Source organism: Odocoileus virginianus, chromosome 4, assembly GCF_023699985.2.
Source record: "Odocoileus virginianus isolate 20LAN1187 ecotype Illinois chromosome 4, Ovbor_1.2, whole genome shotgun sequence".
Lineage (NCBI taxonomy): Eukaryota > Metazoa > Chordata > Mammalia > Artiodactyla > Cervidae > Odocoileus > Odocoileus virginianus.
The window spans coordinates 85,861,692-85,885,345 of record NC_069677.1 but is presented as its reverse complement, the minus strand read 5'-3'; the positions used below and the strand labels follow the sequence as shown (position 1 = coordinate 85,885,345).

The 23,654-nt window shown below is 47.5% G+C and overlaps 1 protein-coding gene across 3 annotated transcripts in view; it reads right to left on the bottom strand.

Annotated features, from left to right (window-relative positions):
- Nucleotides 1-23,654, bottom strand: part of DOP1B (DOP1 leucine zipper like protein B) — a 125,372-nt gene extending 101,718 nt beyond the window's left edge. For all 3 annotated transcript variants that reach the window (XR_011487420.1, XM_070466955.1, XM_070466956.1), the window contains exons 1-2: nucleotides 23,507-23,654; nucleotides 17,470-17,634 (exon numbers count right to left, since the gene is read on the bottom strand). Coding sequence is in view for 2 of the 3 variants with exons in the window: in XM_070466955.1 (XP_070323056.1) it covers nucleotides 17,470-17,607 (138 nt within the window). In the remaining variant the exon portion in view is untranslated. The remainder of the gene's footprint in view (nucleotides 1-17,469; nucleotides 17,635-23,506) is intronic.

Genomic DNA, 23,654 nt, shown 5'->3' with positions numbered 1-23,654 from the left:
AAGAGCCGGGAGGGAAGAAAGAAGATGTGGCAGGTAAGAGTCTCGTTACAAATTCCAAAGAGGCTTCAGACACAAAAGCTTTACTGGTAGAACTCAATACTCTTCAAACTTCACAACACCAGGGAGAGAAGAACTTGTGTGCTCAAGGGAGACTCAGTGTTGGGACTACAAGTCCCGGGGGGCACCTCCCGAACCCTCACCCGCTGGAGCAGAACGGGACGCGCCCTCCCCGGGGCTTGGGCTGACCTGGCCCACAAGGGCCTCCCGCACCAGGAGGCACCGGGGAAGGGCGACCATCGGGGCGGCCACAGCGCCAAGGACGGTAGTTCAGCCTTAGGTCGGGGCTGAGCCTCTCCGCCACGGCGCCGGCCAGTCGGAAGCCCACCCGGTCCAGGTCCCCCATCCTGGGGTCCGCCCCTGCATGGAAGCAGGTGATGCTGAACGGAGCCGCTCGGGGTGGGAGGCGGGGCTGCCAGCAGCATGCCCAGCGGTGGTGGCTGAGGCCCGAGGGCCTGGCTCGCTCACTCCAGGTCAGCTCGAGCCCAATTCTGCCTTCTTCCTCCAAACCCAGCATCTTCAAAGCTGCTGGGGACACGGGGCTGAGAGGCAGAGCGTGCGGCGGGCACAGGGCAGGTGCTGGAGGAATACGGTCTCCTCGGAGACGTGAGGGGGGTCCGTACGCACAAGGAAATCTGAGCGGACGCGGAGACAAAATCCTCGCCAGTTACTCTGTAAAGACTGATTCCGGCCAGAACCATGGCAATGCCAGTGGCGGGGGGAAAGGTCACCACAGGTCACTGCATCCATGAGGACACACACAGAGGACACATGCATCCATGAAGGACACACACGTGCACACACAGGACACTCTGCTTCCATGAACGGGACACATGCATGCATACACACGGAGGACACTCTTCATCCATGAAGGACACAAACACCCCTATTGTCAAGAAGCAACACACACACACACACAGTTATTCCATAAGGACTGATTCTGGCCAGAACCATGCCAATGCCAGTGGCGAGGGCACAGGTCACCACAGGAGACTCTGCATCCATCAAGGACACACACACACACAGACACAGACACACAGACACAGACACAGACACACACACCCTACTGTCAAGAAGCAAGTGTGCCTGCATCAGCCCACAGAGGAAACAGGCGCCCACAGGTTACGGATGGTCCAAGGTTGCAGATCAGATGGGGAGCTTTTGGAATGTACAGAGTAGGGGATCTGACTCTCCCCGTCTCAGGGAAGAGATGCGGGGCTTCCTTGGTGGTGCAGGGATCGCAGAAGGTTAACAACGCTGGGCCAAGAAACCCTGGTCTAGACGAGCCTACTTCTGTGTTTGGTCAATGCAAGAGCTCAGTGACATCCTAAAGGGACCCAAACGCTTTCATGCTTATATACTCCCAATGGTAAACTGACTTCTCTTCAGTTTTCCTGCCATAACCTCAGAGGTCCACTGCACATCAGGCATTAAATTCTCACATGACTACAGAGAAAAGCAAAAAAAAAAAAAAAAAAAAAGGTCTGTTCCTTTCTTGTCTCTCTATATTAGAGGAAATCCTCTCCCGAAACCGCCCGGCCACATCTCACAGTCAGAGGAGGCCACGTGCCCGCATCTGGATTAATCCCTGCCAAGTGCCAAGGATAATGGAATTACTAGGATTAAGTCCTTCGACAATACTACTCCACTGGGGCTGGAAGGCGGGGGCTACCATCCTGCAGCGCATCGCCCCCTGATCCCTAGACGTGCCTGGGTTCTCTCGACGAGGAGGAAGTGGGGCGGCCGGGTGGGCGACCAGCACTTCGGCCCCAAGCTGCGAAGTGCAGAGCCTGCCCCTGAGCCCCAGGGCTCTGCTCCCAAGCTCGGTGTTCCCTCCTTCGCCCTACAACCTCTGACTCAGCACACCTTAGCACAACATGTTCACTTCAGAGGCGTACCTCAGGTGCTGGGAGGACACCTAAGCCAGACAATAAGCACCGAAAGCACAGGAGTAAAACGCAGGCAGAACTGTGTTGCTTGGACAAAAGCAATCAACACCTTACAAACTGATCAGGTAATGGACATACTGATCAGGAAATGAACATATTCATACATTTCTTGCCATATAGAGGTAAGAAGTTATTATGGTTAGTAAATAAGGAGCAAACTGGCCCTTGATGAGGCAAGCAATACAATGAACCTGCCCAGCTGAGGCACTCCCCTTAACATTGGTGCACCCTGGGGCGTGGGGTGGGGAGGTGGGCAGGGGCAGGGACGGCCCACCTGAATCAAGTCCCCTTCTGCAGTAAGGGATAGAGTTGGGCCAGGGACGCTGTGCCAGCCGAGCGTTTTTCTCCCTTAAATATATGATTGGAAGTAGCATGTGCCACGGGGCCACAGAGGGTCAGACGTGATTGAGCCGACACAGTGCAGCTTGTGCCGTTAAAGTCCAAGCTCACACCTAGAGGCTCCTCCCCTTTCCAGCGGGACAGAATGTCAGTAAATGTGGGAGCCACGTGTTAAGGACAGCAGGGTCCCTGGCGTGAGTCTGTGGAATGATCAAGTGAACGTCAGTCGCCCAATCTGGACCACCACGGCAGAACTAGTTCATGAGCGAGAAGCTTCAGCCGTGGGGTGGCACTCAAGATTTGGACTTCTTTGCTACGGCAGCTAACGTTACTGTTACTGAGCCCCTGACAGTCTCATCAGTGTTTAACCTAGATCCAGAAGATGCTAACAAAAAAAACACTAACAGGACTGGTTGATGGTACGTACACCTGTCTACCCAAAGAACTCAATGTAATTAGCTGAAAAAAACCGAGAAGTAAATTCACCAAGTTGGCTAGTTTCCAAATTCTGTACATTGATCGTTTCCTACGTGGCAACAGTCATTAAAACATACAGTGTAAAATAATCCCACTGGTAACAGCAAAAAATACATGCATAAAATATCTAATATATTTAAGAGACAGGAGGGATTTATGTAAGAAGCACAATCCAATGCTTAGGAACCTGAGTGAATGCTTTTCGGTCACTGAAGAGACCACCACATTTCCAGGTGGGAGGAAGCCTGACTGTGTGAGGATGTCATTCTCCCTGAAATATACAGTAACTGATACCTAATACCAACCACCCCGTAAGAGGTTTTTTTTTTTTTAAACTTTGCAAATGATTCTGAAGTTCACCTGGAAGAAAACCACATGGGAAAGGTAGAAAAATTCTGGAATCGAAGAGTGGTTCGGCCAGGGTGGAAAACAAGGTCCCGCAGATACAGGTATAGAGCATCGGAGCTGAAGGTGTGGCTCTGGCACCATGCAGGCAATTAGTGGAGTAGAATAAAGTCCACACGGACTTGTGTGCTCAAAGGTTTAACTCCATGTTCACTGACACAGCTCCACCACGGGAGACGCACCTTACACAAACAGCCACGGGGAGGAAGACGCTGCGAGAACCTGCTTTAGAATTATGAAAAGCCGCAAGTGAACTAGTCTAACAATAAAGGGTTTCGAGGTCTTGTCCACCGCTATACAATGCCCCGACTCCCTTTTTCTCTTCACACACACACGAGACACAGCTATACATGAACTGTTCAACCTGCCTTTCTTGCCCCTGACTTTATCATGAGTATTTTTCACATTAGTAACTACCAGTCTACCTCCGGTGAACACTGCTGGTCATCACACTGTGGTATCATCCCCTACTGAGGGCGGTCGTTCCCAATGTTTCACTATTACATATATAGAAATGATGTAGATTCTTAGAGTTCTCTTTGTGTTATATTTTCATCAGGTTAAAACAAGTATACAGTGATAACACACTAACCATCTGATCATTAATCATTTGGGAAATTCAAAAGATACAGGGAGATACTACCACACATCCATTGATATGCCAAAAATAAAAAGACTGCCATATCCTATGCTCTTAAATTGGGAGAATTAATATTGTTACAATGGCCATCCTGCCCCAAGTAATCTACAGATTTCATGCAATTGCTATTAAGATATCCACGACATTTTTTCACAGAACTAGAACAAATAATCCTAAAATTCATATGGAACTATAAAAGACCCTAAATTGCCAAAGCAATAGGGAAAAAAGAACAAAGCTAGAGGTATCACCCTCTCAAAACTTCAGATTATACTACAAAGCTATTGTTATCAAAACGGTATGGTACTGGCACAAAAAACAGACACATGGGTCACATAGATCATAGACACATAGATCAATCGAACAGGCTAGAGAGCCCAGAACTAAATCCATGCCTGGATGGTTAATTAATCTAAAGATACAGAGGAGGCAAGAGCATAAAGTGGAAAAAAGTCTCTTCAACAACTGATGCTGGGGAAATGAGACAGGCACATGTGAAACAATGAGATTAGAATGTCACCTCACACCATATAAAAATAAACTCAAAGGGGATTAAAGACCAAAACAGATTAAATGTAAGACCTGAAACTGTAAAACTCCTATAAAAGCACATAGGCAGAACTCTAGGACATAAATCACAGCAATATTTTTCTGGATCTAAGGAAATAAAAACAAAAATAAACAAATAGCACCTAATTAAAAGATATTTTGCAAAGCAAAGGAAACCACAGGCAAAACAAAAAGAAAACCTATGGAATTGGAGAAAATATTTGGAAATGATAGACTGACAAGGTGTTAATATCCAAAACATACCAAGAACTCAGACAACTCAATATCAAAAAGAAAAAAAAAAAACTCAATCAGAAATGGGCAGAAGACCTCAACCAACGTTTTTCCAAAGAACACATACAGGCAGCTAACAGACACGTGGAAAGATGCTCAACACCACCAATTAATAAAGTAATGCAATCAAAACAACAATGATATCACCTCACAGCTGTCAGAATGGTTATCATCAGTCAGATATCAATTGTTGGAGATGATGTGAAGAAAAGGGAACACTCATACACTGTTGGTGGGAAAGTAAACTGGTGCAGACACTATGGAAAAGAGTATGGAGGTCACCAAATTAAAACTAAAAGTAGAATGACTATATGATCCACTAATTTCTACTCCTGACAAGTCAGAAAAAATAAAAGCGTTAATTTAAAAAGATACATACTCCCCATGTATTGTTCACAGAAGCACTATCTACAGTAGCCAAGACATAGAAGCAACCTAAATGCCTATCAACAGACAAACGGATAAAGATGTGGAGGGTGTGTGTGCTCACATGCACACACACACACAAAATGCAATATTTACTCAACCATAAAAGAGAATGAAATTCAGCATCTGCAGCCATGTGGATGGACTGAGAGAATATTATGCTTAGTGAAATAAATCAGACAGAGAGACATCATATAATACAAATATTTTATGACATCGCTTGTATGTGGAATCTAAAAAATAACACAATGAATGTATACGCAAAACAAAAAGTGAAAGTCGTGCAGTTGTGTCGGACTCTTTGAGACCCCATGGGCTATACAGTCCATGGAATTCTCCAGGCCAGAATACTGGAGTGGGTAGCCTTTCTCTTCTCCGGGGGATCTTCCAAACCCATGGACTGAACCCAGGTCTCCCACATTGTGGGCAGATTTTTTACTAGCTGAGCCACATGGGAAGCCCCAAACAGAAACAGACTCACAGATATAGACAACAAACCAGTAGTTACTGAAGGGGTAAGGGAAGGGGTGAGGCACAAATTAGGTGTATGAGATTAAGAGATACAAACTATTATGCATAAAATAGATAAGCAACAAGGATATATTATATAATACAGCACAGGGAATTATAGCCGTTATTGTAGAACTTTTAATACAGTATAACCTGCAAAAATACTGAATTACTGTCCTGCCCACCTAAAACTAATATAATACTATAAATCAACTACACTTCAATTTAAAAAACAAAGACTGCCCATACCAAGTGTTGATAAGAATATAGAAGAACTGGAGTTATTATAACTGTTGGTGGGGTGTAAAATGATACAGCCACTTCAGGAAACAATTTGGCAGTTTTTTAAAAGTTAAATATTTACCTGCCTACTGGAAGCAACCCAGTGTCCATTAATAGGCAAATGGGCAAGTAAATGGTGTATATCCATAAAACTGTACTCAGCAGTAAAAAGGAATAAACTATCAATACACAGGCCTTGGATGACTCTCAGAAGAGTTTTGCTGAGTAAAAGAAGAAGCCAGACTCTGGGGCAGGGGGGCGAGGAGAGGGTGAAAAAGAACATACACTGTATGAGTCTGCTTATATAAAATTTTAGAAAATGCAAACTAGTCGATTGTAAAAGAAAGCAGCCCAGCAGTTACCTAGGGATGGGGAAAGAGAGGAGACGGAGGAGGGACCACAAAAGGCTAAGGGGAAACTTCCGGGGTGATGGATGCATGCTCGTTATCTTATGTGGGGAAGGCTACGTGTGTACACGCTCAGTTCTGCCCCGCTCTTTGCGGCCCACAGACTCTAGCCCACCAGGCTCCTCTGTCCATGAAGTTTCCCAGGCAAGAAGACTGGAGCGGCTTGCCATTTCCTCCTTCAGGGGATCTTCCTGACCCAGGGATTGAACCTGGGTCTCCTGCACTGCAGGCAGATTCTTTACCGTCTGAAACACCAGAGATGCCCCCGCACATCAGAACTCATCAATTATGCACTTTACATACATACAGCTTACAGTACAACAAAGCTATTAAAAAAAAAAAAAAAGAAAAGAAAAGGCCATTAAAAAAGATAAGTAAATGGGAACGCTTGTATTTGTCTCAAACACAAGCTTGAGTACTGGTGTTCATGTTCCATCGGTCATCCTTTTTGAAAAATAGCCCGGTTTGACTCATTTCCTTCTGTATTAGTTTGCCATAACAAAACACCACAGTCCGGGTGGCTTCAACAACCAAGTTTATTTCCCACTGTTCTGGAGGTTGGAAGTCCGACATCAAAGTGCCAGCTGATTCGGTTCTCCTCTGGGTTTGCAGAGGTGCCTCCTCACTGGGTCCTCATGTGGAGCGAAGAGAGCTTGCTCTCCTGGGAAGGCCACGGTCCCACTGGATCAGGATCCCACCCTTATGACCTCACCGAACCTCTCTTACCTCCTGAAAATGCCACCTCCAGGTACAGTCACACTGGGGGTTGTGCTGACAGGAATTTGGTGGCAGGAGTCGGGGTTGGGGGGGACACAATTCATTTCTTAGCTTTCCTGATAGGATTTAGAACATGTAACTGCATCACAAGCCCTTTCCCTTGTCCATACACTCCATTCTGCTAGATGAGCCTTTTCTCTCTCTTTTTTTTTTTTCAGATGAGTGTTCATCATTAGCTTACTGGAAAAATAATTCACCTGCCCAAATCTGGACTATTTCCATCCCTTCTGCATATCTGAAAAGAAGACTAGCCAGACAAAGGAAAAAAGCCTTTGTGCAGATGTAAAATAGATTACCTCAGCTATAAATTATCGGAAGCGTGTCAGACTCCTTTCAGCAAAGAGAAATGCTCTTTTCAGGACTATGTTGGCCTTGTGGGGTCTGAGCGGCTCACAGCGAGGCCGCTCTCTCGACCCCAACCAGCAACATTCCCGCCAATTCTCAGCACCCCCCGGGATAACGTGGGGAGGGTAGAAGTCAGTGATGCCACCTGGGCCCGGGGCATCCCCCATCAGTGAAGAATGACAGAACAACGGCATCACCTTCATGCACCAGGGACAGGAGTTCTGTTAGCTGCGTCTCCTAAATCCCAGTGCCAAGAACATTAGAACACTGCCAGAAACAAACGGGCCCTCTGCTCACCACTCTCCCACAGTGCACAGGATCCACTCTGCCGACAAGCGAAGTGTCAATCATTGCCAACATCATCAAATGCGGTCTCTTCTCAGGAGGCATTCGGGCTCACGTCTTTCCAGTATGACCTGGACACCCCACTTACCTGACCCCTTCCACCCTCAAGGTCACCCCTCCAGACAATTGCGCAGATTGCTGGAAAATGACTAAAACAAATGCCCTAAACTGAGACGCTGTTTCTCTATAAGATGGGGCCCCAAAGGTGAGTTCACATGATGGAACCAGGCGTCACGGGGCTGAAGGAGGGGGCTCCTAGCCCTACTTTCAGCTCACACACTAAGCAGAGTCTGGTGCAGTGGGGATCACGGGTGGCAATGCCAACTGTGTCTCAGCAGATGGAGGACAGGCTGGGGAGGAGGACTGGGGGGCCCTCTCGGGGGGGAAACATGGGGAAGCCCAACCTGGAGGGCTGGCCTTCCCTAAAAGACACCCCACAACAGTCCCCACTAACTGGCTGGTGAGGTGCTGTTGGGTGGAGCAGAAGCCATCAGGCCCATCAGTGGTCTGAAAGTCTGTGTCCCCCAGTGCGATGGTCTTAGGAGTGGCCTTTGGGAGGTGATGAGGTCATGAGGGTGGAGCCCTTGTGAGCGGGATTAGTGCCCTTTTATTATAAAAAAAGTCCCTGCAGGGCTCCCTGCCCCCTACCATGTGAGGACAGAACCAAAGACGGCTGACTGTGAACCAGGAAGAGGGCACTGACCAGACACTGAGTCTGCCTGCACTGTGACCTGGACTTCAGCCTCCAGAACAGTGAGAAATAAAATGTGTGTTGTCGATTAGCCCCCAGGCCATGGGATGGTTACAGCCAGCGTCCTCAGTGGACTAAGGTGGTCAGGAAGGCTGCCCTGAGAGACCCGGAAGTTCTGGGCACATCTTGGATCACCACACACACACAGGAGAAATGCAGGTCTTCAAGGTGCTCCAGGGCAGTAAGAAGAGATGAAATAAAGAACACTCTACCCTTCCATGAGGCACGTGATGAAAGACATATGAGCTTCCATGAGAAAAATGAGCTTTTTAAAAACATTGATCTGTGGGGAGATGACCTGTACTTCATCATTACACTCTGTTACATGCTGAACCGTGTCCCCAAAATTCACGTGTGGAAGCCCTGACCCCTGGTACCTCAGAATGCAGATGGACTGGAGCGGGCCCTTAAAGAGGTGACAAGGGTAAAGTGGGGTCACACAGGTGTGTCCAATGTGACTGGTGGCCTCATAAGAAGGGGAGACTAGGACACAGAAACACAGAGGGACGAGGTCACAGTGAGAAGCAACCATCTGACTCGAGGAGAGACGCCTCAGAAGAAACCAAATCTGCTGACACCCTGATCTTGGACTTCCAGCCTCCAGACCTGCAAGATGCGGAACTAATACTGTTTAATAGAGAAGTAGCTCATCAGGGAGCAGGTAAACATCAGGATCCAGATGAGCCTCATCAAGTTTTCAGGTAGAAGAGGTCTCGGAGCTCGTCTGTAAAGAGAACAGTTCACCTGGCGAGTTCCAGCCACCTTCCTCTCATCACAACAAAGAGGCTCTGCTTTAAAAAGCAGGTACTTGTCACTAGGCAGTAAGACTTTAGAAGCTGAAACACGGAACACCCAAGACCTACATCCCTTGCATTTTGTGTCACCCACTTTCAGGCCATTTTGTGAAACAGTAGGATATTGCATAAAAACAGTCAAAAGAAGGTGGCTCATTTAGGACTGTTACAACATTTAAAAAAAAAAAAAAAGAAGTTTTAGTGCCAAGGTTTTTTAACTGTACAGAGTTTAAATAAAGTATCCTTCATTTCCATAATTAAAGTTACAGTCCAGGCTTGGTATGGTGGTTGGGTTCATAAGGGTTCAACATGCACTTGATTAAAATTTATCTTAAAATGATCAGTGAAAGGTGACAGCCTGAAGTCTCAAACAATGAAGCAAAAATTACTGTGTTCAGGTTGATACACATAACAACTACAAAAGATAAACTTTTCCCTAACATAGAAAAAAATTTTAAAAATGGTACTGAAAGCTTAGCAAATTTTAGAAACGATACAATTAGAACCTGTCTGTAATCTGACAAAGGAGGCCTCTTGGGGCTTGGTTTTCTCTTGTGAAGAGCTGAGCCACAGGCACTTCTGCTGTAAGACCATGGTTTATGTTTTAGAACCTGCAATTGTCTACTTTCATTAGAACACAAGCTGACCTAACTTTGCAACTTAAAGACCACGACATTGCTTCTTCTTGCATCATAAAGATTTTTTTTAAAATTAACTCCTCACTAATTTACTCACTGAATTTCTGTACCCATGCAAGAGTCGTCCATGTAAGAAATCTGACCATCACTGAAGCCCTAAGAAAATTCTTTATTCACATCAACTCCTACTCCTTGAATGCAGTAGTTGTGAGTCTCCCAGGAGTAAGAGATCGCTAAGCTGAAGGAGGCTTGCTCCCTCCAGCCCCTTCCCCAACCCTCTGCGTCCAGTAACTCCAACCCACCCGGTGCTGAAACTGCACCTCCCTCCCGCAGGCTCCCCTGATCAGGTTCCTTTCCCAGGCATCAGTCAGAGGCATTCCTCTCCCGGGAAAAGGCAATGATGGGTCACCCTGCTCAAAGCCTTCCCGGGACCTCAGTGGGACCCCTCACCGAAGGATAAAGCCCCGAGACCTGCCCAGGGTGGAGGGCTCCCTCTCCTCCTCATCTCCTATCACCTCTCCTTCTCCAGCCATGCCCGTCCCCTCCTGGACCTTGGACTCAGGCCTGAGCCCCAGATGGCGTCCCTGCCAGCCAGCTCGACGCATCCGGGCCTCTGCTCAAAATCTCAAATGTCATGTTATCAGAGAGCCTCTCTGCCTGAGCGAGTGCCCCGCCCTCCTTCCTTGCTACCCACTCTCCCGGTTCATTTCTCTTCTTAGCATTCAGCACCTGACGTCACGTGTTTATTCGCTGTTTTGTCTGCTGCCAGCAAAGCCTTATGTTCCATGGGAGCAGGAAGTGGTGTTCAACGTCAGGTCCTTAGCACCTGAGTGTTCAGTATATACCTTGGTTCTACTGTTCTGTCAGTTTGCCAGGGGCTTCTGTAACAAAGCCCCAGGCACAGGGAGGCTTACGGCCAGGAACTGGGAGGCCAGGAGGCTGAGATCAAGGCGTCGGCAGGGCTGGTTCCCTCCGAGGCTGTGAGTGAGAACCCGCTCCAGGCTGCGCCACGGCTTCCGGCAGTTCGGGGGCAATCTCAGCATTCCTTGGCTTCTACCCGCATCAGCTCGGTCTGTGCCTTCACCTTTGCAGGGCACCTTTCCTCTCGGCATCTCTGTGTCTGTGTCCAACTTGCCTCCTCTTACAAGGATACAGTCGTCATGTTGGATAAGGACTTCGTTTTAACCTGTCTCTGGATCTCCAAATAAGGCCACACTCTGGGATACTGGGGGTGAGGACACGTCAATTTCCAAGGACACAATCCAACCCACAAAAGCCACTTCACAGCCACAGGACATGGGGTGAGTTAGGTAATTTCACCTGCAAAAGGGGGCTGATCATCGGGTCTCCCTCGTCTGGCTAACGAAACAAGCAGAGGGGCACCCCTGTCCTCTCTGAGCCACAGACACAGACGTGAGAGGGGCCGGGGGCCGAGGGCTCTGCTCAGGGGCTGGGCCCCCTCTGCTACCTGCCGGCTCTGATAAGGCACAGGCTGTTTAGTCTGGGCCTGGCCTCAGGCCATGCTCTGCGTCTGGACGAGGATGCACGCCAGGTCCCCGGCCCACAGTGGGCTCTCTCCGGATGTCCACCGCCATCGGCAGGGCTGCGAGGGGGACAGACAGTGTCACCCTCATCTCACTGACACTGCAAATTCACGCAGGGGGCAGCTCACCCTCATCACCCCATCGTGGCATCAGAGAGCAGAAAGCTGGAGTGAAGAGGACACGGGAGTGGGGTTACACGGAATTGGGGGTCGACTTTTAACAAAGAGCTGTCTCTTTAAATTCACATCCATCCCATGGCCCATGGGGGTCACACAGGGACATCTGACGGATGCTTAAACGCACGCTTTCCAGTGGGAACCCGTGGTCTCCGTGCCTGGCCCGAGGGGCCGGCTGCTCCCCAGTCTCTCTATCACTGCCTTTCAGCTTCTCGAGCCCCCTGACCCGGGAGAACCTGCAAGTCACACTCGACTCCTCTTTTTCCCTCGCCTTTCACATTTGCTCTGAGGACAAAGCCTCTTGGCCACACCTCCGAAGTATATACAGAATCCAAACTCTTCCCTGTGGGCCTCCTAAATGATCTCCTTGTTTCTGCCTGACCCCACCCGGCAGAGCAGCTGGAGATGGCTTCAGCACCTAAAAGGGAAGACAGGCCATGCCCGCTGCTGGGCAGCCGCCCCCAACTCAGGGGCCACCCTCAGATGTCAGTTCCAAAGGACTGGCAAGATGAGACGCCCTCCCTACCCCTCTCCTCTGCGGCCTCCTTTCCTACCCTCTCCCCATCCCTGGCCTGCTCGGTGACAGCCTCCCCAGCCTCAGACATTCCAGAGCCTCTGTACTTGGACCCATGGCACCATCTCAGCTACGCTCAGCAGGCACCGCCTTCTTTACCGTTCCCACCACACATCACCTGCTAACAACGTGTATCTTTTGTTTCCCATCCAGCTTCCCTATCCCCACCAGAATGAGGGCAGGGCCTTATCAATTTTGCTCTCTGCTGCACCCTGGTACCTGCTGGCACATTCTAGGCATGCAGATGGCCACTGAAAGGATTGGCTAACGCTTCCAAAGCTCCTTAAAGAAAGACTCAACTGTACTCAATATCCTGCACTTAAAAGGCAGGTTACAATGATCCAACATGTTTGAAAGCTTTTCCGGCACGCTGAAACAAAGTCTGCTTCATAGGGTAACTCACTGCTCACTGCTCTAGAACTGCACTTTTCAAGTTCGTAATTTTACCTACTTCAAAACAAACATGTTCGGAGCTTCCCTGGCGGCTCAGTGGTAAAGAATCCGCCTGGTGATGCAGGAGACATCGGTTTGTCGATCCCTGCTCTGGGAAGATCTCACATCTCACACGTCTTGGGGTTACTAAGCCCATGCACCACAACTATTGAGCCTGTGTTCTAGAGCCCAGGAACTGCAACTACGGAGCCTACGAGTCACAGCTGCTGAAGCCTGCACGCCCTGGAGCCTGTGCTCCGCAACAAGAGAAGCCACGCTGCAAGAAGCCTGCACACTGCAACTAGAGATGCGCTCCCGGTCACCGCAACTAAAGAAAAGCCCGTGCAGCAAGGAAGACCCAGCACAGCCAAAAACAAATAAACTAAATATATATATATGTGTGTGTGTGTTCCTAAATAAGTGGAACAATATTCTGTGTTCATGGATTAGAAGACAATATTGTGAACACGGCAATACTCCTCAAAGCAATCTACAAGAGTCAGCGCAATCCCTAGCAAAATCCCACTTGACTTTTTTGCAGAAATTGACACGCTGATCCTAGAATTCATACAGCATGTCAAGGAATCCAGAACAACTCTGAAAAAGAACAACTAAATTCAAGGGCTCTTACTTCCCCATTTCAAAACTTACTACAAAACTATAATAAACAAAATGGCAAAAGGATAAACATCTGGATTAATGGAAAAAGAGGAAAGTCCAGAATTAAGCATCTCCCTATAGATGACCGATTTTCAACAAGGATTCCAAGGCCCTTCAAAAGAACAGTCTCTTCAACAGATGGCTTTCCACATGTAAAACAACTAGATTTCCACATGAGAAGGAATGAAGTTGGAGCCTCCTCAAGCCATGTACAAAAATTAACTTGGTCAGCAAGACTATCATCAAACAATAAATGCTGGAAAGGGTGTGGAGAAAAGGGAATCCTCCTCCACTGTTGGTGGGAATGTAAACTGGTGCAGCACCTATGGAGAACAGTATGGAAGTTCCTTCAAAAACGACCATATGATCCAGCAATCACAATCCTGGGCATATATCCAGAGGCAAACATAATTTGAAAAGAAATATGCACCCCAATGTTCACTGCAGCCCTACTGACAATAGCCAAGACATGGAAGCAACCTAAGTGTCCATCGACAGATGAATGGACAGAGATAATGTGGTACATGTATACAATGGAATATTACTCAGCCATGAAAAAGAATGAAATAATGCCAGCTGCAGCAACATGGACGGGCCTGGTGCTTATCACACTAACTGAAGCATATAAAAGACAAGTATCACACAATACTACTTATATGTGAAATCTAAAAAAAATAACACAAACGAACTTATTTACAAAACAGAAAAGACTCACCGACTTCACAAATAAAGATATGGTTGCTAAAGGGGACGGGTAGGGGGAGGAGAAATTAGGATTTGGGGATTAACATACATATGCTACTATATAGATACTAAATAGATAATGAACAAGCACCCACTGTATGGCACAGGAAACTCTACTCAACATTCTGTAATAATCTACATGCGGAAGGAATCTGAAAAAGAATGGAAAGTGTATATGTATTATGGACACACTTTGCTGTATACCTGAAACTAACATTGTAAGTCGACTGTACTCTGATATAAAATAAAAAATTAAATTTAAAGAAAAAAAAGAATATTTCCAGAACATTAGAATGCTTACACAGGTCCCAAACCTATACTCCTTCCATCTGAGACATTTAATGTCTCTGGTTACATACAATAATATGGCTAATGTGTTTATCATGTACTTTTTTATTGCATTTATCATGTATTTAATTCATATCATGTGTTTGTGTATCACATTGTTTGCATTTCCCAATCCTAGATTGTTTAATTTTGAATGTCTGAATTGCATGTGTGCTATGAGTTAATTTTATTCTTACTACAAACTCAATATTCATCTATGAAAAACAACAACAGCAAAAAATACAAATTAACTCAAAATGAATCAAAGATCTAATTGTAAAAACTAAAACCTCTTAAAGAAGAAAACCCAGGGGTAAATCTTCTTGACTGTGGAATTGGCAATGTTTTCTTAGATATGCACCAAGAACATAAGCAACAAAAGAAAAAACAAATGAGACTTCATCAAAAATTTAAAAATTTTGTGCATCAGAAGACACAATCAAAAACCTAAACAACAGCCTGAAGAATGGGAAAAAAAAAAAAATCTTCAAATCACAAATCCGGTGAGGGATCAGAATCCAGAAAGTAAAAGGAACTCTTACAAATCACAACAAAAAGACAAATAGCATAGCTTAAAAAATAAACAAAATACCTGAATAGAAATTTCTCCAAGGAAGATATGCAAATGGCCAACAAGCAAGAGAAAAGATACTCAAAATTTTAGTCATTAGTGCTAAGTGAAATCACTCAGTCGTGTCTGACTCTTTGTGATCCCATGGACTGTAGCCTACCAGGCTCTTCTGTCTATGCGATTTTCTAGGCAAGAATACTGGAGTGGGTTGCCATCTCCTCCAGGAGATCTTCCCAACCCAGGGACTGAACCCGGGTCTCCCGCATTGTAGGCAGATGCTTTAGGAGAATGCAAATCAAAACTCTAAGATATGTAAGATACACCGCTCCACACCCACTACAATGGCTATTGTCAAAAAAGAAAACCACCCTGAAAACTGAGAACAAGAGGAAATTGGAGCCCTAATACATAGCTGGTGGGCATGTGAAAAGGGGCAGCTACTGGGGAAAACATCTCAATGGTTCCTCAGTAACTTCAATACAGAGTGACCCCGTGACTAATCCCACTCCTAGGTACGCTCCTGAAAGAAATGAAGACAGGTGCTCAAACAAAAACTTGTACACAAATATTCATACAGTACTACTCAGAAGGGCCAACTGAAGAATGGCTAAACAAAATGTGGTCTGTTCATACCCAGGAACATTATTTAGCCATAAAAATCAATGAAGTACTGATACAGGCTACAATGTGGATGGACCTTAGAAACACGCTAAGTGAAAGAAGCCAGACTCAAAAGTGCCACATTATCGTACGACTCCTTTTATGTGAAATATCCAGAGATACAGAAAGAAGATTAGTGACTACCAGGGCCTAGGTAAAGACAGAAATGGAGAGGGTTTCCCTTGGGGTGGGGAAAATGTCTGGGAAGTAGACAGTGGTGACGGTTGTTCAACATCATGAATGCGCTAAAAGCCATGTATTTTAAGATGGTTGATTGGGGCTTGGTGGCTCAGTGGTAAAGAATCCACCTGCCAAGGCAGGAGAAACAGGTTCGAGCCCCCATCTGCGAAGATCCCACATGCTACGGAGCAACCAAGTCTGTGCACAACTCCTGAGGCTGTGCTCGAGAGCCTGGGGCCACAGCTACTGAAACCCTTGCGCCCTGGAGCCCGTGTTCTGCAACAAGAGAAGCCGCCGCCACGAGGGGCCTGTGCAGGTACAGAGTAGCCCCTGCTCGCCACGACTAGAGAAAAGCCCACCCGGCAACAAAACCCCAGCAAAGACAACAAAAATTAAAAAAAAAAAAAAAAAGAACAGCAAATTTTACATTGCAAGAATTTTAACTCAACAAAAAAGCAGTATTCTATGTTTCCACCCCAGCCCTGGGGGCTCAGACAATAAAGAATCTGCCTGCGATACAGGAGATGAGGGTTCAATCTCTGTGTTGGAAAGATCCCCTAAAGAAGGGAATGGCAACCACTCCAGTATTCCGGGGGAATTTCATGGACAGAGGAGCCTGGTGGGCTACATTTCATGGGGTCGTAAAGAGTCAGACACAACTGAGTGACTTACACTATCACTTTCCTCCCAGCCAGCACCAGCCACAGGGTTCAAATGTTGTAAATATACTTTGCAGAGACCGCGCAGCTTCCTGGGCACTACCTGCAATAACTGCCCATCTCCTCTTTGCCATCTGTGGGTGCTGATAGCTGCTTTCGGGCAGTTGGTGCTGGACAGCTGCCCAGGCGCTGCCCCTGTGATAAGGCTGCCCTCCTTCTCTCTCCCCCTGGCCCCTTGAAGCACTGCCCAGCCCACTGCCCTGGAGGCCACGTGGCCACAAACACTCTTGGGCTCCAAAGTCAGCTGTCACACCCAGGAGCCCAGGTAATCGGCAACAGAACTGGGCACAGCCTCTCTGAGCCCAGCTTATTGTCTTCCTAAAGGTCACAGTAGTCACCCTCCTTCTGGGCAGGACGGAAATAAACAAAGGTCCCCATCCACGGCACACGAGGTCAAGCCTACACGTGATCGGTTTTGGTCTTCTTAGACCCAACCCACTTTCCCTTGTCCAAACACACACACAATTTCTGGACAGATTTCCATAACTGCTTCATCCTTTATTTTTCTAGGCGTTACCAGTTAGCAGTAAAATGGTGGAAAAGATTAGAGAAGAAAAAAAAAAAGCCATAAAAATCCTTTGAATAACTGGATCGTTTATAAATCTATCTTGTTTAGACCTAAATATTGTTGAGAAAAAAAGTGTTCAGCTGTTATATGGACTTTATCCACACTATAGGTGCTGTGCTCAGAAAGAAAGGGCTGGAAGAGGAGGTTCATACGCTGATAGGTTAACAGCAGGTAACTTGGGTGACAAATTAGCGGCAGTTCTTATCTGACGGCTGTAATCGGCATGCAGTGTAATATTAAAAAGACAAGTCCTTGAAACAATAAAAGGACAGCTGTGTGCCCGCCCCCCCCCCCCCCCACCCAGTGCAAACACTCCCAGCCCCACATACCTTGTTGAGCTTGCCCAAGGAAGATATAAGATCCGCCCATTCACTCGAGGACTCAAAATTTCTTAACGCCTTTTCAATCACAGAAGCGTAATTTCTGTATCTGTAATCATTCAACAGCTCCTGCTCCTCTGGATCCATCTTACATTCTCACAGCAGAAAAGGTATCTAAGAGGGAATTGAAGGAGAAACATATGTGGCAGCTCTTCGAGGATGAAAAGTGTCCCCAGTGTCTCCCCTGGAGGCCACGTGGCCACAAACACTCCTGTGCCCGGATGGGCTGGGTGATCCAACTCAAATATTTAGCAAGGCTGCTGAGCCAGGCACTAGGGGACATAAAAGATAAATGGTTCTGGTCCTCCTGGACTCTGAGGGAGACAAATGGAGCCGAAAGAAGGAAAACACTTAGGGTTCCACTTAATGGACAAAGTGAACTCTAGGAGCGAAACTCACAAAGTGGCTAACTGCGTGTTCCTGCCAACTGCTAATTCTGAATGCACGTGGTTCCTGCCAGCACGGGGCATCTACTGGCCCTAAGGAAAAGCAGATCTGTGGTCCTAACTGAACATCTGGTTTAGCACTAAATCCTTTACAACTAGACTCCAAGAGAGGACTGTAAGTATTCTACAAGAAAATCAGGCAGGGAAAAAAAAAAGTTACAAAGCCCAAGGACCTAAGCGTGAAGGGTCTGACAGCAGTGGGGTCAGAAATCCACCACGTGACTGTTCATTGGCATGTGGGTGTGCTCTTGTCTGAGGCTTTGTGTCCCCCATGGACTGTAGGCCACCAGGCTCCCTTGTCTGTGGGGTTTTCCAGGCAAGGATACTGGAGCAGGGTTGCCGTTTCTTCTCCAGGGGATCTTCCCCGACCCAGGGATCAAACCCACGTCTCCTGCATTGCAGGTGGATTCTTTACCACTGCGCCACCTGGGGAGCCTTGACTGTTCATTTTCTAAGCACCAGTTATCTGCTTGGCCCCATAGCTCTGTCTACAGGCAAGGAGTCTAGATGGACGTGTGTTACACCAGGGTCCAGGTGGTTGCCATTTTCTTTTGGCCCTTGTACATTCTTTACTTCTTTCTTTTTCTTCCCCTGTGGCTAGATGCATTCATTATACATGAACCACTGCAGCTACTGCAAAGCCTGAGGTAGCGGTGGTAGGGTGGACTCCTCCGGTCTTTTGCCTTCCACCTTTCCCCTATTTTATGCCTCAAAACAAAGGTTTGATGTTGGAGCTGAAGCCTCACCTTGCAACCCAGGGGAAAGAGCCACCTTTAGGGCATGACTTCCATGCGTTAAGTGGAAGGAAGGCACCACACCAACCTTGGACACTCTGCCCCTGGACTTATTGCTTTCTGCATGTTAAGAGTTGAGTTTAAGCTGTTAAATCAAGTGTTCTGTTACTCACAGCTAAGCATGATCCTGACTGATTTATGATCCTACGTGGTATCTCACTAGCTCATGCTCTGAAAGGAGAAGCATGGAGTAATGGTGATGTGAGTAAATTCCCCCGAGGTAGCGTCAGTTTGCTAACCAAACTGCATGTCATCAATCAGATAAAAAGGCAAACATTACTTCATGAAGAAACCGAGCTGCAGGGACAACGTGATCTTTAAGCCTCAGTTTTTCGTTTCTTGGCTATGGGGAAGTTTTAAGACTCTCGAGGTCTTCTCCTCTTCGCTTTCTGATGGCTCCGGGGCCCCTGTGATCTTCTTAAGGCCGACACAACTGACTTCCAAATCATCAACGCCAGTGGACTCTGTTTCCTCATTCCCCTCCCAGGAGGACGGTGCAGCAGGCCACTTCCTCCTCCTGCAGACAGCCTCCCAGCAGCCCACACTCCTCTGGGCCATCTGCCCTGTGCTGGCTCCCACCCATCTCCCTGCAGGCCCACCCTCATCTGCACGCCTGCCAGATGCTGACATTCCTGGGCACCATGCTTGGGCCCCTCTCGCCCTCTCTCTCTCCCCTCAATGATCTATTCCTTTAACTAATTAATACCAGCTTCATGCTCATGACTCACAGGTTTATAGCCCTCCAAACCTCCCCCTCGAAGACCCAAATTCATGCCAATGCTTCCTTGACTTCTCTACACATCTGAAACTTAGCGTGTCCGAAACTAGACTCTCTAGTGTCTATCAACATCATGTGGTCTAGCCATATGATGGCACACCACTCAGTGATGAGAAAGAACGAAGCGCTGAACATGTTACATGGGGATGCACCTGGAAGATACAAGCTCAGTGGAAGAAGCCGGTCATAAAAGGCCACACATCATATGACTCCATTTATATGAAATGCCCAGAACAGGCCAGTCTGTAGAGATGGCAAGTGGAAGCGTTAGTGGTTGCTTAGGGTGGGGAGCAGGAACAGGGAGTAACTGCAAATGAGCACAAGGGATCTTTTTTATGGAGGCGGGGGATGGGTAATGGAAATGTGCTAAAAACTGGATTATGGCCATGGCTGCATATCTCTGTAAGTTTACTAAAAATCACTGAATGATACACTGAAAGAACTTTATGGTCTGTAACTTATTAACTTTATAACACTGTTTTTAAAAAACCCTCCCCTCTTTTTTCCTTTTCCAGTAAGTTTATTATAGAATATTGACTATAGTTCCCTGAGCTATACAGTGGGACTTCGCTGTTTATCCATTCTATATATAATAGTCTGCATCTGCTAACCCCAAACTCCCAATCCACCCCTCCCTTCTCCCTCGGCAACCACAAATCTGTCCTTCACGTGTGTCTGTTTTCATTTTATAGATAAGTTCATTCATGTCACATTCTCGATTCCACAAAGAAGTAATATCATGTTATTTGTCCTTCCCTGTCTTTCTGACTTACTTCACTTAGGATGATAACCTCCAGTAGCATCCATGTTGCTGCAAATGGTTATTATTCATTTTTTATGGCCGAGCAGTATTCTACTGCTTGGTGTATATACACCTTATCTTCTTTATCCATTCATCGGTCAGTGGGCATTTAAGTTGCTTGTGTAAAAAAAAGCCCTCCACTCTTAGAGGGAATATATGTACACTTTTGACTGACTCCATTGTTGTACGGCTGAAACCAACACAACATTGTAAAGCAATTATCCTCAAATTAAAAATAAACTTAAAAAAAAAGAAGCCCTCCACTCTTGATTCTACCTGCATAGCACGTTCCCTCCCTGGTCTTCCTTTCCTCAGAAAGCAGCCCCTCCACCTATGAGAACTTTGACGTCGTCCTGAACTCTTCCTTCTCTTCACTGGCCACATTGAGCCCAAATCCTGTTAGCTCATCTTCCAAAACACCCGTGGACTCTCCACTGGGTGAGCTTCCTCCTGCAAGCTTGCAGAAGCATCCTAAGGCTTCTCCTTCAGACTCTTGTCCCTCTGTTCCTGTGTATACTTTCACACAGCACTCCAAGTCCTCTTAAAACATAAAGCACTTCCCCACCATGGTGAAACTCTTCCCACTGAGCCTATGTATAGTAAGCCCACACTTCCTTCATGCCCAACCCACTTCTGGGCCTGCAAGGCTCTACCTGCCTCTCTCCTTGCAGCACTCTGCTTGTCCTGAGATAACTCATCCTTCCACAAGGGTTTTGCACATGCTGGACCTCTCTGCAAAAATACACTGTACTTTCAAAAAAAAGAAAATACACTGTACTATGTATAGGTACACAATAGGATTGTTGGCTCATTCCTGGAAAGGCCTGCCTTCTTTTCTGAAATAATATTTCATAGTTTTTGAAAATAATAAGGATGGTAATGAGAGATGTAGTTTGTTTTGCCAAGTAAAGACATAAGAATTTAGTACATCGCAATGGTCTGTTTTTTTTTTTTTAATTCCAGGAGATTTGTAAGTCTGATATTCCATATTTCTGAACCACTGTAATACACCACGCAGTATGTTCACTCTATTAGGTGTCAAAGCACCGGGGAAAGAAACAGGAACAAGGCAGAGTTTGACTCCCACAGTTCAGAGCCTAATAAAAGAGGAAATGCCTAAACATGAAATTTCAGTTTAACGTGGCATGGAACTTCCCTGGCGGCCCAGTAATTAAGACTCCTTGATGCCAATGCAGGCAGCATGGGTTCCATCCCTGGTTGGGGAACAAAGATCCCACATGCCTCAAGGTACTGCCAAAAAAATGAAAATACAATAAAAACTAAAGGATACGTTTTAAAAAATGAATGTGTACACAGAGTGATGGAGGGTAGGCTGATGTACCAGAGTGATGCTGGCAAGAAGGGCAGAGGGAGCCCAACGAACAGCGGAGAAGTCCTCAAAGTCCACGAGTGCGGGCACTTGCTAGCAGGAAGACAGCCGTGTCAGTGACAGCACGTGTGTTTAGGAGGTGGGATAGCTAAGGGGCACCACTGCTCATGGCAGCAAGGTGTAAGCCCAGTAAGAGCGGGTAACTGGAGCAGTTCAACGTTATGGTTGGTTATAAGAAAGCCTCCTTGATGTCACTAACAGCCCAGGTAAGAAGTTTGGAAACTGTCAAGCAAGCTCTTTTATTTCAAAATATGGCACCTGATGCTATGCTCATAAGCAAGACTCCTGGGTGGGCTTGGTAAACCCATCATTTCTGCATGTATTTCTCTCACGCCACACACAAGAGTCTTAAGAGATGGGTATCATCAGCTTCCAGATGAGGATGTTGGGATTGAGGCCTTCCAAAAAAAGTGCCAGGGTCCCAAGGCAGGCAACTGGCAGAATCAAGATTCCAGTTCAGGCCAGCCGGGTGCCACAGAGCCTCGACCATATTACGCCACAGGTAAAACTCAAGAGTGTAACCTTTTTCGAGCTCTCCTGACTAACTCAGTAAGAGTGAGTATAACAACCTAGTAACCATTACACCCAAAACAGCAGTCCTATAAACAAGCACATGGGGCCAGATGAATCCGCAGGAAAAACACGGAAAACTCTCAGCTGGGAATCTCTCACCTTAACCACGCTTAATTTCTTAGAAAAGCAAGCTGAAGTGAAAAGTCAACCACCTAGATCCAAAAGAAGTTAGTTTTAGAGATGCTGACATGAAGGACCTGTTTTCTGAGATGAAAACATAAAAGTGAAAAAAAATGTCAAAAAGTCACACCTCTCATGAGAGAGACCCACTTATCGATAAATAATGATCCTCTGTTACAGCACAAGAAAAACATTCATCTGCAAGCGGTTTAATCGACTCTAGGCCACACATAATTTTGAATGGGGTCTTTCATAATGGTAACTAGATTGTAGTGGAAAAACGTGAGGCGTACAATGGGAAGCTTTGGCGCGGAAGAGGCGCCTCCACTTTCTTACCAAAAAAAAAAAATCCTACCAGGGTTCTCCCGAGGGTAAGGCAGTTGTCCGAGGTCAGGGAAAACACCTGAGGGTAACAGCCTCCATAAGCAGGGCAGAGATGCTTTAAGGACCATTCAGGGCGTCAGCAGCCGGCGGCGAGACTGCAGGACGACGCAGGGGCCGGGCGGGCCGAGCGCGCACTGCGGCTCAGATTCCCTTCTCCAGAGGACAGTCTGGAAGACTTGGGGTGGTGGCGGGGGTGGTCGCTCCTTCACGGGGAAAACCTTCATCTCACAAAAGGTCTCAATTCTCAGCCCAGCTTCCCGAACAGGACTGGGAGCAAAAACAAAGGCGCGCGCGGCTCCAGCATCCGCCGACCGGCTGGCGAGCCGTGACCCACCTGACCTCCACCCGCGCACGCGGGCTGAGCTTGCCCGCCTCCGCCGCCGGGAGCCGGTGAGACCTGGGGGTGGGGGTAGGGGTGGGGGCCCGGCTCAGGCTGGCGGGCAGCCTCGGAGGGTGGGGTCGAGGGGTCCCGGGCCGGCGCCCCCACGCCCACTGGCGGGGCTCGTTCGGGCTGTCCCTGCGCTGCGGCAGTGCGCGCTCCACCTAGCCACCTGCATGCAGCCCGGGCGCGCCCCCGAGGCGCCGCCCGAACCCCTGGGCACCCGGCGAGGACGCCACCGCCGCTCGCGGGCCCGCGGGAGGAGACGCCGCCCGGCTCCCTCGGCTTCCGTCTGGCAGACGAGCGCGCGGCCCACTTACCGGCGGCGGCAGCTTTTTCCGCGGAAGGCGCGCCCACGGGAGAGGCACGGAGGAGCCGGCCTGGACGCCACGGGTCGAGCGGGTCCGCCGGGACCGCGGAGGAAGAGCCGCGCCCGAGCCCCAGCGGCTCAGGGATACTGGGGCCGGC